Below are 14,498 nucleotides of genomic sequence, written 5' to 3' on the forward strand. Positions count from 1 at the left end.
CATTCACCTAAAGCTCAGCATTTTGCTTAATGCTTTGCTGTTTGAGATCGGAGTGGTCAGCACTCTGCAGATTTGAACCTGCTCTTCCTACCACATCAAAGGGTACTGGGGCAGATCTGGATCTCCCACCAGTTTTAACTGGTATAAACTATGTGATAACAGATATGAACTGTGTTATTTAATAGGTAACTCACTAGTGAGTTATGCCCCACTTAGCCTGTAGTGAAAGAGCAACAAAACCCATAATGGTTTGGAAGCAGTAAGTAATATGACTGAAACACTAGAAAAGTGATTGGAAAGCCAGAATTAGTACACACTCTGTGGCCAGCATTGTATATTTAAGCATCAGTTATTACACAAGCTAATGCTGAGCTTAGCACAATGATCCTGATAAGGAGCTACTGTAACAAAACTCCTTACACTAGGAAGGATTATAACTTCACTTCCCAGCTGTAATCAGAAACAGCCCTATAGAAATGAATGCATTTATGCTGGTGTAAAAGCTCAGTATTAAGACTACAAGGCAAAAGAAAATCATGCTTTGTTTAGTGAATCCCTGCATCTTTTTTTTTTTTTTTTTTTTTTTTTTTTTTTTTTTTTTCTTCTGTATTCCCTCATCTCACAAGCACATCTGGTGTTTTAGGAACATTGTATTCAACAGTGGTAAAAGGACACTAGGGCCAAGAATAACAAATGAAAAATGAAAACACTGGGGCCTCATGCTGATCTCATATGGGTGTAAATCAGAGGGATTCCAGCAAAGCCTTTGGAACCACACCAATGAAATACTTGTGTCTGATTCAGAGTGAAAACTGTAGAGACTAGTGATTTTCATCACGACTCACACTCAGGCCTGAAATTCTCCCATTCCACCAGGAAATGTTACTGCAAAAAGACCTCTTAAAGGGCTGCTCACAAATATCACAAATGCTGCGGAAGTGATGAAGCTAAAGCAAAAACATTTCAGTAGCTCTTGTGTCTGCACCTCGTAACTTAAAATACCTGTCAAACCAGATTAAGCATAAGTTTTTGATTAGCAATTTGCAGCCCAAAAAGGGCGTTTGTCAGCAAATAAATACATATTTTGCACCTAATTACTGCATCAGTGTATGCTTGCTATTAAGCCCTTTAAAGCCAGAGAAAAGTCTTTCCCCTGACTTCAGAGTGGGTTGGATGGCTCTCCAAACACAGTCTTCAGTAACATGACCTTCCGAATAATATACATTATCGAGCTTTGCATGTGGGGTCTTGACCTGAGGCATTGTCCTAATGGCAGCACTTGGAACACGTGGCAATTTAACTAAATAGACTGTCTTTAAAGTGTCAACAGGTCTCAGCTGTTGTTGATAAAACTGTTTGAAGACAGCAGACATTAAGACCTCTTCATCCCCCATTTGTTGTGGGGGAGATCTTAGGGCGGGGGAATAATGTAATCATAAATGTCTGTACAGAAATAATCTGTGAGACTAAAAAATCTATTTTCCCCTAGAACCCAGCAGCAAGAAAGCAAAAGGACGTTCAAGACACAGATATGATAGCAGCATTAAGTTTCCTAATCCCACTTTGCACTGTGAAAATCGATTATTTTATCTTGTTGCAATATACTTCCCGGAGATAAATCATGTCAAATCAGAACCATTATAAAAACATGGGTCTTCCCAGACACAGGATGCCAAACACTCAGTACGTTTTGTGCAATTGCCAGGTGCTGCTGTTTTAATTCAGTCCCATTGTACCTGTATTTTTACCTCCCTAAATAGCTCCCTTCCTCCATCCTGTTTCAAATGTAGGTGGAATCTCCCCCTCCCCTGCTCTGTCCCTTCAGGGCTGCTTTAAAGCTCGCTGTAGACAAGAGGACTTTTTGTGGATTTAAGGGGGCTTTGTAGGAGGCCTTGGCTTTAGCTATCCTCCACATGTTTTGCTCTTAAAACAGCTCTTTGCAAATTATGGCTTTCATTATCTTGTAGTCTTTGCTTTTGGAGTTGTCTGCAGTTCTTCAGTACCTGGAGGCAAAGCAGCCCAATGCTCCAGTTCCCACCATACAAAATCTCTCCTTATTTTTCTCTGCTGTCCTCCAGGTGCTTTCCTACCTGAGGATGCCCTTTTAACGTCCCTTTTGCTGGGAGTCAGCATGCTGCTTGCTTTGTAAACAGAGGAATAACCTACTTAGGCTTGCCCCTTGTTTGACTTTGTATTCAATGAACATCAAGCCAAACAGCAGCTCAAATACCTGACCTTAGAGACTGAAGTTCAGTAAGAAACACTAAGATCTTGAGACAGAGGGTTTCATATTACTGACTCCTATGTCTTTCATTGATTAGGGGTTTTACAACTGATAGTGGGTTTCAAGGTTTATTTGGAAACTCTGTCAGGAGGGCAGGGGTGGGGGAAGGGAGAGAGCAAGCAAGACTGAGGGTTGCTTTTATAGTTAATGTGCGGTGTTAAAATGGGAATAAGCAAGGATGGCAGAAGGGAATGCCTTTAACAAGCCATTTCCTGACCTATCCCTCAACTTGTCCTTAGGTCAGTTCTCTGTGGGGTCATGGGGTGGAGGACTAGACACTGGAGGGAGGGAGGCTACAGGAGAGGGAATCTGAGAGGGGTTCATTGTAGAGGGTTGGTTCACTTTCTGCAGAGCGTATTTAGCTCCAGATGAAGTAAATGGAAGTGATCTGAATATTCTGAACTAATCTGTATGAGTAAGCCACTGCTGGATTTGAGTTCCCAATTCTCAGCCGTTGGGAAAATGGCATACAGGTGAAATGCTGTTGCCACACAGGGAACTTTGCAGCATTTGTTCGCAGAGTGCAAAATGTGCTAATGGCAAGATCTGCTGCCAGGGACAGGTTTGGGAAAGATTCCTTTCAAGCAGAGAGGAACATCAGAAAAGGTACTAATATGGAAAGGGGCAAGAAGGGTGAGCATCCTTAGTTTGCCCATTTCCCAAGAGCCGTGTTCAGAGAAGAATTCCAGAAGAAAAGCAAAGGAGCATGTACGAGGGAGTTTTAATTAGCTGAACTTTCCAAATTTTACCCTGGAAAATGGCTTCAAAGCTGCCAGATCCAGCAAGGCTAGGAAACACTGCTGAGGCCCACACGGACAAGTCACATATGGACCGAGGTCATAAGCGCTGAAGTCAGTAGAAAGATCCACAGGGAAATTTAGATAGCAGCAAGTTTTAGGTTGAGAAGTGTCACAGAGGATGTTTAAGTAATCACTGGAGGACTCAGAAAACAAGAATTCATTATGACTCCAGAAGACCACGCAATGTTAGCAGTGCTCATGTAACAGGGGTGTGTGCCTCGGTGTGTGCGCACACACACGCGTACGTGCCTCCTGACCCGCTGCTGGTGAAGTTTCAGGTATCCATCTGTCCTGAACTAATGAGATGAAAAGAGAGCGTGAAGCAACCTGTAATTTCTGCAGGCTGCTGCTGAGGTGCAGCAGAGAAGGGGTGTAGACCGGAATGCACATAACCCCTTCCTAACCTTTCACGCCTTCCTCTGGAGGAGATAAGGACTGACATGGGATTTCTTTGTCCAGGTGAGCTCCCAAAGAGCTCAAGGAAACACCAGTCAGGCTGGAGTTTGACTTGGCTCCCCCTCTTTGGAGTGGTATCTTCTCCTGCCAGGCCTGTGGTTAATTAATGTTCTTAACTCACCTCTGCAGTGGCAGGTGTTTGACTAAGGAAGATAAACGCCAAGAGTTCAGCACCCAGGAAACAGTGCTTAGGCTTCAGGAACCTCTCTCTGAATGGGACATGGTCTCATCACTCCAAAGCAAGTCTGGGCTGCTAGGATTCCTGGGAATTATCAGTAGCTTCTTAGCTATACGACCTTCAGCTGGTGGTCAGGAGGTGACCTTGGGCTCCCTACAGCCTGCTCTACCTTTAATCTATTCTCACTTTCTGATTGTGGCTCACCACAACATTTAAAAAATGTGAAGAGTGTGCTAGAAGAATCTTTTTGGTCTAGCATCTGTCCTGGCTGTCTAGCTGGAAGTGGTGATTTTCTTTCAAGGACAGACAGAAAATTTGCCCTTAGTCAAACCCCACAAAAATTACAGTCTGTGCCCCAGACTCCTATTATCAGTCCAAATCCACAGAAGGTTATTCTGCTATTATATCTCTCACTTGCACCCCTATGACCATTTTCACCTGTGCTGAATGAATGCAGACTGCCAACAGTTCAAACCTCTCCAATTATTCAACTGAAAAGAGTTCGGAGAGCAGCAAGAGTGCTCGGAGATCTATGAAATATAACTTATGAGGAAACTGCAAAGGAATTTTTGTTTTCTTAAATATAGAGAAGAGAAGACTGAACAGAGACATGATAACAGTCCTCAAAAATGTAAACGACTTCACTAAAGAGGAAGGAAATAATCTCTTCTCTCCCACATGGAGAGGATAAGAGTAACAGTCTAAAAATTGCAGCAAGGGTTTGGATTTTTTTTTTTTTTTTTTTTTTTTTTGGGGGGGGGGTCAGTATTAACAAAACCATTTCTAGCTGTAAGGGAGGTGATATAGAAGCACTGGGACAGGACACCTTGGAAATCTCCACAGCTGGAATGATTTTGGAGCAGGCTGGGGCAACGTCTGTGCTAATGGGACAGGGACCACTGACCTACTGGTACAGAAAAAGCAATCTGTGACCACTTAACATCCCTTCCAGCCTTGCTTTCATATAATTTAGTGATTGATTGGATAAGTATACATCCATTTGTCACCCTTTGGGAGAATTTTAGAAATATGCTTGCACCTTTGGGTTCTTAGTTTCTGGAGCCTTAAAATTATTCCCCTTCCAACTACACTCTGTGGTTCTCTCCTGCTAAAGGTGAAACTAGGCCTGCCAGCCGGGAGCTAGAACCCTACCACTCATTGATAGACAATGGGACTATTGCACCTAAATAAGTTGCAAAAAAAAAAAAAAGGTCCTTTTGGCCAAAGAGTTGCTTGCCTTCACTTTTGAGGTGGCATGCACGACAGCATTGCCGAATTGTGATCTTCAGAGATGACCACCAGTAAAACACAGGAAATGGGATTTGGGCCCAGAATGGTTAACGGGTCCAGTCTCTGGCTGCCACTGGCAACCACATTGGGTAGTTCTCTTGGTAGGCTGCGCAAACCCCATCTCCAGATGGGTTTGGTTGCTCGTCCTTGCTGCTTGCACTGTCTGGCTTCTCCAGCGCCTGCACTTTGACAGCTGAGAACCTTCCTCTAATTTCTAACCTTGCATATTTTCTTGGCCAGTTTCTTAATTAGGTCCTGTGCTAATGCTGTGTTTCTACTTCCTTGGTGTTTTCCAGCTTAGTGGGTTTGTAGATGACATCAGTATCCCTCTTGTTTTTCATTTTGTTAAGCTAAATAAACCTAGCTTTTTTCATATCCTCTCAGAGGCGCAGGTGAATGCACCCATAACAGCAGCATACTCCTTTTCTGATATAATGAAGAGGTGGCCCAAAATTGTAGGGTGGAGAAAGGGTGTCTCAGAAACAAAACACAACCACTTTCATAACACAAAATGAAGGCCTGGGAAGGGTTAAGAAGTGAAGTTGCACTGTTATTTGCTCTGTTAGAAATGTAGTTGTCCTACAGAAACTCTTGTGGTCTTGGTTATGGTTCCCTCTTGAGCACCACAAGAAATCTGAGAGTTGTGGGGAGGAGTAATTCTTGCATCCATCTTTGCACAGCACAGCCCACTTTCTGCTGCTGGCAGTCTCCGCTGGCCAGAGCTGAGGCCTGAGAATTGCAGCTCTTCCTCCCACATCCCCCTTGCAGAGGCCAGCCCCACTGGTGGCACCAGCACTGCAGCGCTGTGGTTACACATCCAGCAGCAATGCTGCTTGAACCGGCTCGTCCCCACCCTTCTCCACTCCCAGCTGCTTTTTCCATTTCCCGCTGGGCGCCCTTCTACTGCCAGCATAAGTGTTTGTGCAGTTATGTGCAGAACCAGGTCAGGGATCTGATCCCAGCCAAAAAAATAGCCTGGCAATTTTTATTTATTTATTTATTTATTTATTTATTTATTTATTTATTTTCCCCAGCTGGAATAAGTTCTTCTGTCTGGTTTCTTGGGTGGCTGCGCAAGAACTTTGGCTGGCATATGGGAGGGAAGAGGACGGGGGTGGAAATAAGCAACTTTGCCATGCGTGCTCCTCCCAAGTGAACGCGGCTCTTCCACTGAGCCTCCCCTCTACTCTCAGCTAGCGTGGGCTGATCTTGCAAGGGAAATCGTACTCGCTCTTTGTCATGCCCCAAGAACTCCCCACCCTCCTTTCAAGGAACGCTGCTCTTTCCCCATCCATCTGTAGTACATATTGCCAAAAAAGACTCTCTAACCAAATCAACATCCATTAGAACAGCCGGGTTTTGGAGGTCTCCCGCTTATCTCATTTAATAAAAGCAGTCTGGAAGAGTCAGTGAGCGTAGATCTCATGAGCGGTGCCACTCATATCACACAATCCCTTTTAGATGTTGTGCTGCACTTTCTACGCCTTCGTCCTTGGACCACTGTAATAGTGCATTATGCCATCATAACAATTACTAGAAGGACAGTTTGAAAAGTTTAGCTCATTGCCATCAGATTTAGCAACAAGTAAATCTTAGTTATATCTGTGTTCATTAGGCATCCTTTCTTGGTAAGCTATTACGATTCAAGTTAAAATAAACCCACTTCATTCTTTTCTTTCATTTTCCAGTTCTGAGCTTTGCTATTAGTGACATACACAAAAAAATTCCAAGAAAAATGTTATTGTTTGAAGTTTTCTCATTCTAATGTGTTTGGCTCCAGACAGTTCAAGGGAGGTTGATACAGCCATTATTGCTAACATGCTTTGCAGAAAAACTCTTTCATGCTGTCTTGGGAGAGCAAATTGGGAACCTAGCTTGACTGAAGTGATGGACACAAGGATTACTGTAAAGTTTGACTGATTTCTGTAGGTATTCTGAGGACATAGTGCAAGACTATTACTCTTTGCAATACTTCTTTGGAGAGTGTAAGGAAAAAACACCCTATCATAGCATTTAGATACAGTGCTAAGAAAAACTAGTTATAAAAGGGCATATTGTTATAGATCACGCAGTCTTGTCTGAAGATAGTTCACTGGTGTTATTTGTTTATCTACCAAATAAAGTGACAGATACTTCATTCCAGTCTGCCTACCAGAAGCTATTTTGGACTTGTTTTTATGCTCATGACATGCGGAGACTCTGAAACTTTGGCCAGACTTCATGGGTCATTCACTGGAGATTTGTCCACAAAGAACCTGCACAACATGAACTCCTTTTGATTCCCAGGAACAGCCTCAACAAACACAGTATATGCAGTATAAATTATCTATTAATAAACCAGACATATTTATTTATTATTTATAAATAGAACAACCATAGATTTATTTATTATTTTTGCATAGACTAATCTAAGAAAAGTATTTTAAAACAGGTAACTTTCTATATGAACGTCTCTGCAGTAGTATACTTTCAGGGAGTTGTTTTTTAACATACAGACTCCCATCAGCACAGCAAGTCAATGGCAGCAGACGCCTGCATTTTGGTTTAAGTGCTCCTTAAAAAAAATAAAAAATAAAATTAAAAAGTCATCAGTTGCTGAAAAGTAGCAATGAATGGCCTAACATAACATTCAAACAATCACTTAACTGACAGCAAGACACGGGGATCTTAATTCTCATTCAAGAGTAGAAGCCATGAAGGTGGCTTTCATTGTGATTGCAGAGTCAGCCTCACCTAAACTTGCGTAAGCAGGGCATATCTTTTAAATGAACCAAAATCTTTTTGTCTCATTCTCTTTCAGAAGACAACGATAAATCTGAAAACTGACTGTGTTATAGAAACAAAAGAAAGCAAGAATACAGAAGCCAGTTGCTGTAGCTGCTGCTACACATTTTAGAAGGGAAGTTGTTGGTTTATAGAGTGCATGTCTAGGTGTTGGACAGGGGCCCAGATTTGGCCCAAACGACAATTCTGCCTTATGTTTTCAGCAGAAGAGTTAATGCTTTATCCCTTACTGTAAGTCAGGATTGCCAGGGATGTGGAACCTCCATGTGGCCCAAGGAGCTTGAGAGGAAAAGGATCTGAACTATGAACTGCTGCTCCCCAGTGAAAGAAACCTTGACCCACTGCATGTAGACACGTCATGGAGCAAAAGAGCTTCTGACAGTAGAAAAAACCTTTCTCCATATGAATTGTATGGGTACGCCCCTCTCCTTGCCCCAGATAAGCCTGTGGCTGGGTCAGCTCCCAGCTGGTTGGTGTCAGCCCAAGGAGAGGCCAGAGGTGAGGGGTGAGCTGGGCAAAGCTGCAGCATCCCTAACCAAGGTGGGCTTAAGCTGCTGTGGAGCCACAGCCCGAGGGTCAAAAGAGCTGTGTCCTAGTCCTGCTTTTCTGCATGGTGTTGGCCACTTACTGGACATATCTCACCTCTTCATCTCATACATCTGTAAGGAAGAAAAAAAAAAGCTGGTAGAGAGGAATTCAGGCAGAGTAAGTTCATCAGCACTTTGAAGCGAACTTGCAGTACTAAGCACTTGGTATTATCACTGCAAACCTAGGCCTTTGCTGGGAAGCATCAGTGTGACAAGATCGTCTACTGACAGAGTTGTCAGCACTTTTTATAAAGCTGGACTACTAGGACATGCATTTGGTTAAGCTGTTTAAACAGAATATATTACTTAGCATACATTTTCCATGCTACTGTAACTGCAGAAATTGTCCTTCAAAAAGCCAAACAAGCCTACCTGATCTGCAGGCAGTGCAAAGTAGCAGAATTTATCTGAAATCTAGAGAATTGCACTGATTTTTCTGAGCATTTCACCTAATACTTACTTATTTTTCTACGGTATGACTTGATTCTGGCTGTATAAATTTCCATTCCAGTGTCATTCGTAGTTGTTTTTAACTTCAGCGAAAAGCAGGATTTCATTCCAGCTGAGACCAGCCATATCAAATTCAAGCTGGAAAAAGTGTTGGGGAAGGGAAAGGAAGGGCATTTTGGCTGGGGAGAAAAATGAGAAGAAGTGACTACAAACAGAGTGAAGTGGAAACTTCATCTCGGCTGTAACAATATCTTCCTTGCAGCAGCAGCAGCTAGCTGGCACAACTTTCTGGACCTAATCTCTTTACCCGTTAGTTTTTCATCCGTACTTTCTGCTGCGTGCTGGTGAGGGAGGGCGAGCTGGGTATCACTGCCGTGGCCGCACAGCCCATGCCAGGAACCTCTTGGTACACCGTCCGCATCACCGCGTCCCAGCCCGAGTGAGCTCATGAGGCTCAGCTGGGCTCGGAGGTAGCGCCGACACGTAAGGAACACAACTGTCATGGAAAGTCTAAGAGGAACACTTGTTCCACATGCTGCCTGGACAATGAAGAATCAGCGTGCCACCCCCTCTCAGCCCCCAGCTGATGCCAAGGCGGGCGGCCGGCCGCCGGCAGATGAATAGCAGGTCTGTTCCAGCAGCTGCGCGTCCCGGTCCAGCGAGGAGAGAGGCTGCGGGAGCACACAGAGTGCCCCGCTCCTTGCGTGGTCCGCCGAGGAAGGGACCTGGGGGCAGCAGGATGGCCTCAGAAGGGGAGAGCATCAACCTGCAAGTGAGTCCATCTCGGGGAAATACCTGGGGGAAGGGGAAGTGGGAGGGAAGATCCCCGCTTTGGGGGAAATATCCATCCCTCCTACCACTTGCTCCTCAGCTTTCGCAGCTGATTTCACTTGAAAATGCAGTGCCGCTTTTTTCCTCTGCTGTCCTTTGAAGAAAAGCCAGTGGCAGGATCTCTTCCCTTTTTCTGGCAGGAGTTATTATGAACCTTTTTCCGAAAGAGTCTGGGAAAGAACGGGGATATTACTAAGAAGGGCTGCTTTTTGGGGGGAATGAGAGGCAGCAGGGGCAGAAATTAAGAGTTTAGCTCTCAGAAGGAGGCAGCACATACTTTACAAGCTGCAAAAATCTGTGCCTTTCCTCATCTTACAAAGCCTTTCTCTGTTTGGCAGAAAGTGCTCCTGATCTGGAGAGGAGGAGAAGAAATAAATACAGAAAATGCTGAGGGAGCGCAGAGGCCAGGGTTTCCTATGTGGGGTTTATAGAAAACAAAACTTCTTGATAAAGCTCTTTCAGTTCTCTGTGTTCCTCTTCTGAGTGTTTGTGTTTTTTAAGAAGGGTGTTTCTTGTGCTCAGCATGTGTTTTAGGAAAGGGCAACTGCCCAAGGCTTTGGAAAAAGAAACTGTTAGAGATGAAATGGAATCAAAAGCCCAGATCACAAACACCTGTCAAACATCAGAACTTCAAGCCCAGATTTGCACTTCAGCCAACTCTAGAGAAGGGGAGACCACGAAGCTTTGCCTGGGTCACAGCTTCCAGCCCTGGGAAGGTCAGCAGCAGTGTCCAAATTCTGCAGCTGATTTTTCTGTCTGTAATGGTCTTAACAGCCCTCAGACTTGAAAGTGGGGAAGTCTGTCTCAGTTTTTAACTCTTTGGCCCACGTCACAGAGGCCGTAATGTAAGATTAGAAACCTTTGGGAATAACCACATTATCCCAGAGATAGGTAAGTGGTCTAGAAAGAAGGACCAAAGATCTCCGATCCTGCAGAAAATAAGGCTCACGTCTCCTAAGATACGAGGTGCAGAGCAGTTTTTTAAGACCTTCTAGCAGTTAAGTTCAGATAAGAGATACCATAGCTGAGGAAAATATACAGGTGGCTTTGACAATTGTTGAAAATGTATTCTGTGTAGCACTCAGAAAGAGAGAGGTTAGGCTTTTCTAGAACTAGGTAAAAAGGCAAAAAATATAGAAATCAGTAACACAGAAACTGGGGAGAGAGGGCACAGGGAAAAAAAAAAAAAAAGGCTAAATAAAAAGCCAAACTAACTCCTTGGATATTAAATATTTCCGCACAATGGAAAATTTCAGGTCTATATTGGATTTTTATCCCAGGTTTTATAGATGAAAAAATCAGCTTTGCAGATTAAAATGCTCATAAACTATGGAAAAATCTGGACTTGAGATTTTTCTGCCGTCAGACTTTTCTCTTTCAACCCATTTTAACATTAAATGAGAGCCAAAAGTGATCCATGGAACCTTCAGCCAAAAGCAGTCTTTACGATACTCAGAAAAGGTTGGTAAGCCCTAAAGGTCAATGTTCCCTTGAGTTATAATATTGAAAAGAGCATACAGATCTGTTTCTAGAGCTGAAAGATACAGAGTGTTTCTATCTACCTCTAAACAGGTTGCCAGAAGAAAAATCATGCTACTGAGATTTTCGTAGTGACACCTTGCAGGGATGAAGCTACCAGAAAGAACAAAACACACACAAATGCACACAGATTTCTGCATTCTTAGGACCAGAAAATATGCAGGGCTGGAAGGGGAGGGAAAGAGCATGGCATACAGCTGCACAGCTGGGACAGGCAAAGGGTCCTGGCATGACATGACTTGAGAAGTGGGGGATGTGGGGATTGATGGAGGGGGGTGGGGAAGAAGTCTTTCAGTAGAAAGTAAATTTAAAAGCCTCTGTTGAGTCCCTGCTCTGAGCACTGCCTGCAGAGCAGGTGTTTTCCTGGAAGTTTCCAGCTGTGGGTTTACAAGGAGCCGGTGGGAACGTGTGCTGCACACTCTGGGGCGGTGACGTGTGACTCGCTTCTCCTCAGCTCCTGGCTGGAGTGGCAGGCACAGTTACGAATGTTAACTGTGATACAGTACAGAAATAGGGATTTTTATTTATAGGGTCCCAGAGCAGTTGCACCGTAACTACGAGCATTTCTTACACAACACTCACATAGCCAGGCTGGAGAGGTAATGAGAGAATAAAAATCATATGAGCCTCTAGCCTAGCACAGTGGAGAGCTAGAAGAGATCAAGATTTAAGACATTTCTAAGGATGATTGATCGGTCACCCACTTTTTTGCTCATCCTAAAAGAGGAGAACAAGAGCTGGTTTAGCAAAACTAGAAGTCTCCCTAACAGGAGGCACTCCCTCGCCCAGCGTGTCATCAGCCTGTGGAATTTGCCATCTCCTGGAGCAGGTCAGAAAGACAAATATTGGAGCAACATTGAGAAGAGGTCAGGAAAATGTTATGACCAGTAACAATATTTACAGTTATGCAAGTTAAAAATGGTACCTTCAAATCCCATAATCCAATGGCAGGATAAAAATAAAAACCCTTTTCAGCTCCCTACAGGCAATAGTATGGTTGCTGACCAGACTGCAAGTGGTGTCTTGCATTAGAGCATTAGAGAAGATCTTTGCCAACTGACCAGAAGTGAAACCTGGAACAGGTCTTTACCAGCAAGAGGTATTTCCCATTAATCCACTTTCTCCCTCACAACATTTTTCTTGTTCAGCGTGTTTCAAAGGAGTCTCTTTTCCAGTTTTGACTTCTAGGAAGACTAACAGAACCTCAAATTGCACAGAGAGATGCTACAGGGAAATGAGGCTGAAAGGAAAAAAGAGCCACAAGGCTGTACAGCATCCTCGCCAGATCTACGCTAGCCAGCCAAGTGCTAAGACAAAGCTTAAATTAAAATCTTTTATTGGAAAGATTAGCTTACCTGTTAAAAGATAAAACTTTAACACAAATTAATTTCAATAATGGATTTTTCTTACCAGACGTTTTTATTTGTGGCTTCCAAGCAAAAGTTTCATCTTCCCCTATTTAACATCTGCCATTGACAAGAAACTGAGCAGGCAGACCAATAACGTGATGAGATATAACAGAGTATATTCCAAGATAGCTGGGATCAGAAAAACATGTTTGGGAGAGAAACAAAAGAAAAAACATACAAAGTCCTATCACCCATTCTTTTTTGCTTCAGGAAACAAAGGCTTACAAATCAAGATAGTAGTACAGCTTTGACAGTCACATTCTGGCTGATTTATCTGCACCTCTTTATGCTATTACTCCCCCTGACTCTCATCCCCTCCCCTTGCACAGAGATTTGCAGGGGGAGTGAGAAAGAGAGAGCCATACAGGGCCATTCTTTTCAGCAGCAAAAGACCCATTAAATCTGTTTAGCTGTGTACCTCAGCTGCTGCAGCTCATGATTTGGCATCTTAACACAACCCTATTTCATTGGTGATTTAAAGTAATATACCAGGCTTTGAATGGGAGCAACTGTGATGACATCCGTTCGACCACTCCCTCCGCAGTGGCAGTAACCAGGGGAAAGTCTGTGGGCAGCTGAAGTCAGTAACACTCACACGCTATTGCCACAGCTTAGGTTTGTCAAAGCCCAGGATGAACACTGCAAAATGAGGCAAAGATTAATGTTGAATCTAAATGGCTCCAGCATTTTATTAGGTTTGCATTTTTATATTTTCTAATTCATGAATGAGTGTTATGTTCTGCATAAATGAGTGTTTAAAGGATGTGCACTGGATGAACGCCATCCACATTCATATTGCTAAAGAGACCGTGTAGTGTATGTTGCTTCTTTCTTTTTATAGTTTCTTACTCCTTGGTTTAAAAAACTTACAATCCTCTGGGATGAGAAACAGAAATAATACATCACCATTTAGGGAATCATTCATACATCAAAAGTAAAAAGAGTAAACAGATAAAATAATCACTCCGGAAAACAGACCCTATGCTAAAATTTTTGGCAGAAGCTGTTTGGTGAATGCTTTGAATGCTATGTACATCTGCAGAAATAAAGACAGGTTTATAAGCAACTTGCAAGGGATTTTTTTTTTTTTTTAAATCATTGGATAATTTATTTCCAGTGCTCAGGTTTTGACCAGGTCAGCAGCAGGAAAATTTTAGACATGCAGACAGATTGAGTTAGCTGTAGGCCTAACAGGAGGGATTTTTCTAAAACGCCCACAAAACAAATGGAAAGTCCCACTTACTGCTCTAAATCCCATCTCCCACATCCCACTTTTGGTCTAGGCCTGATGAGGGAATGCAGTGAGTGTGTTAGACTTTTGGTTTTGAATTTTTTGTTTCACGGCTTTAGCTTGTGCCTCAAGGCTGTGACGTACTTACAAGTTCTTGGCTTGGGCACTTATTTGCCTGCTTCTGCAGCAACAGCCAGCTTGTGCTTTCTAGTGCTGTAGGACCTTTACCCTCATTTAGCAATTTCCTAGAATGATGGCAATATAACATCACCAGCCAAGCAGTGTCCCTGCCCCAGTGGACTTCAGTAGTGTTGTTTGGGTTCTGGGACAATCTGTGTGATTTGTGTTTGTATAACACCAGTCTGCAGTGAGAGAGAGAGAAACAAAAATCTTTCAGAAAGAAAATCTCAAGTGCTTCTAAAATAATTATTCCTGTGACATACATCACTGTAGTGTGTGCAATTCAATCATCAAGAGTTTGTGGAACTTACCATGTTTTTAACAAAATTAGTCCAGTTATTACAGCCCCTCTGGCATGATCCCACTCCCCACTGCCAGGGTGCACTCCTCCTCCTGTGCCATTCATTTGACCATGGTACAGCTGATTCTCAGGGAGCTAAACTCAGAGAAAACTCATCTCTCTTTGTCAGGGTTTCTGG

At 43.2% G+C, this 14,498-nt stretch overlaps 1 protein-coding gene and 2 long non-coding RNA genes across 4 annotated transcripts in view; 1 reads left to right on the top strand and 2 right to left on the bottom strand.

Moving 5' to 3' along the window:
• Positions 1-8,218: 8,218 nt before the first annotated feature.
• LOC311430299 lies at positions 8,219-9,262 on the bottom strand. Its single transcript, XR_014688679.1, has 3 exons — positions 9,137-9,262; positions 8,840-9,008; positions 8,219-8,451 (listed from the first exon to the last, which is right to left on the bottom strand). It is a non-coding gene; the product is annotated as an uncharacterized lncRNA (long non-coding RNA).
• A 51-nt stretch (positions 9,263-9,313) lies between these two features.
• NINJ2 (ninjurin 2) overlaps positions 9,314-14,498 on the top strand; it is a 46,415-nt gene continuing 41,230 nt past the window's right edge. The window contains exon 1 of the mRNA XM_084506825.1: positions 9,314-9,601. Coding sequence (XP_084362951.1) covers positions 9,416-9,601 — 186 coding nt within the window. The 5' untranslated portion in view covers positions 9,314-9,415. The remainder of the gene's footprint in view (positions 9,602-14,498) is intronic.
• Positions 9,693-14,498, bottom strand: part of LOC311430298 — a 41,881-nt gene continuing 37,075 nt past the window's right edge. Inside the window, exons 2-4 of one of the 2 annotated variants that reach the window (XR_014688677.1) lie at positions 13,988-14,201; positions 13,098-13,247; positions 9,693-9,830 (exon numbers count right to left, since the gene is read on the bottom strand). This is a non-coding gene — a long non-coding RNA (uncharacterized lncRNA). Of the gene's footprint in view, positions 9,831-12,657; positions 13,248-13,987; positions 14,202-14,498 lie in introns of those variants that run through there. The other variant, XR_014688678.1, reaches the window with a different exon arrangement.

Source organism: Aythya ferina, assembly GCF_964211825.1.
Source record: "Aythya ferina genome assembly, chromosome: 1".
In the NCBI taxonomy this organism is placed as follows: Eukaryota; Metazoa; Chordata; class Aves; order Anseriformes; family Anatidae; genus Aythya; species Aythya ferina.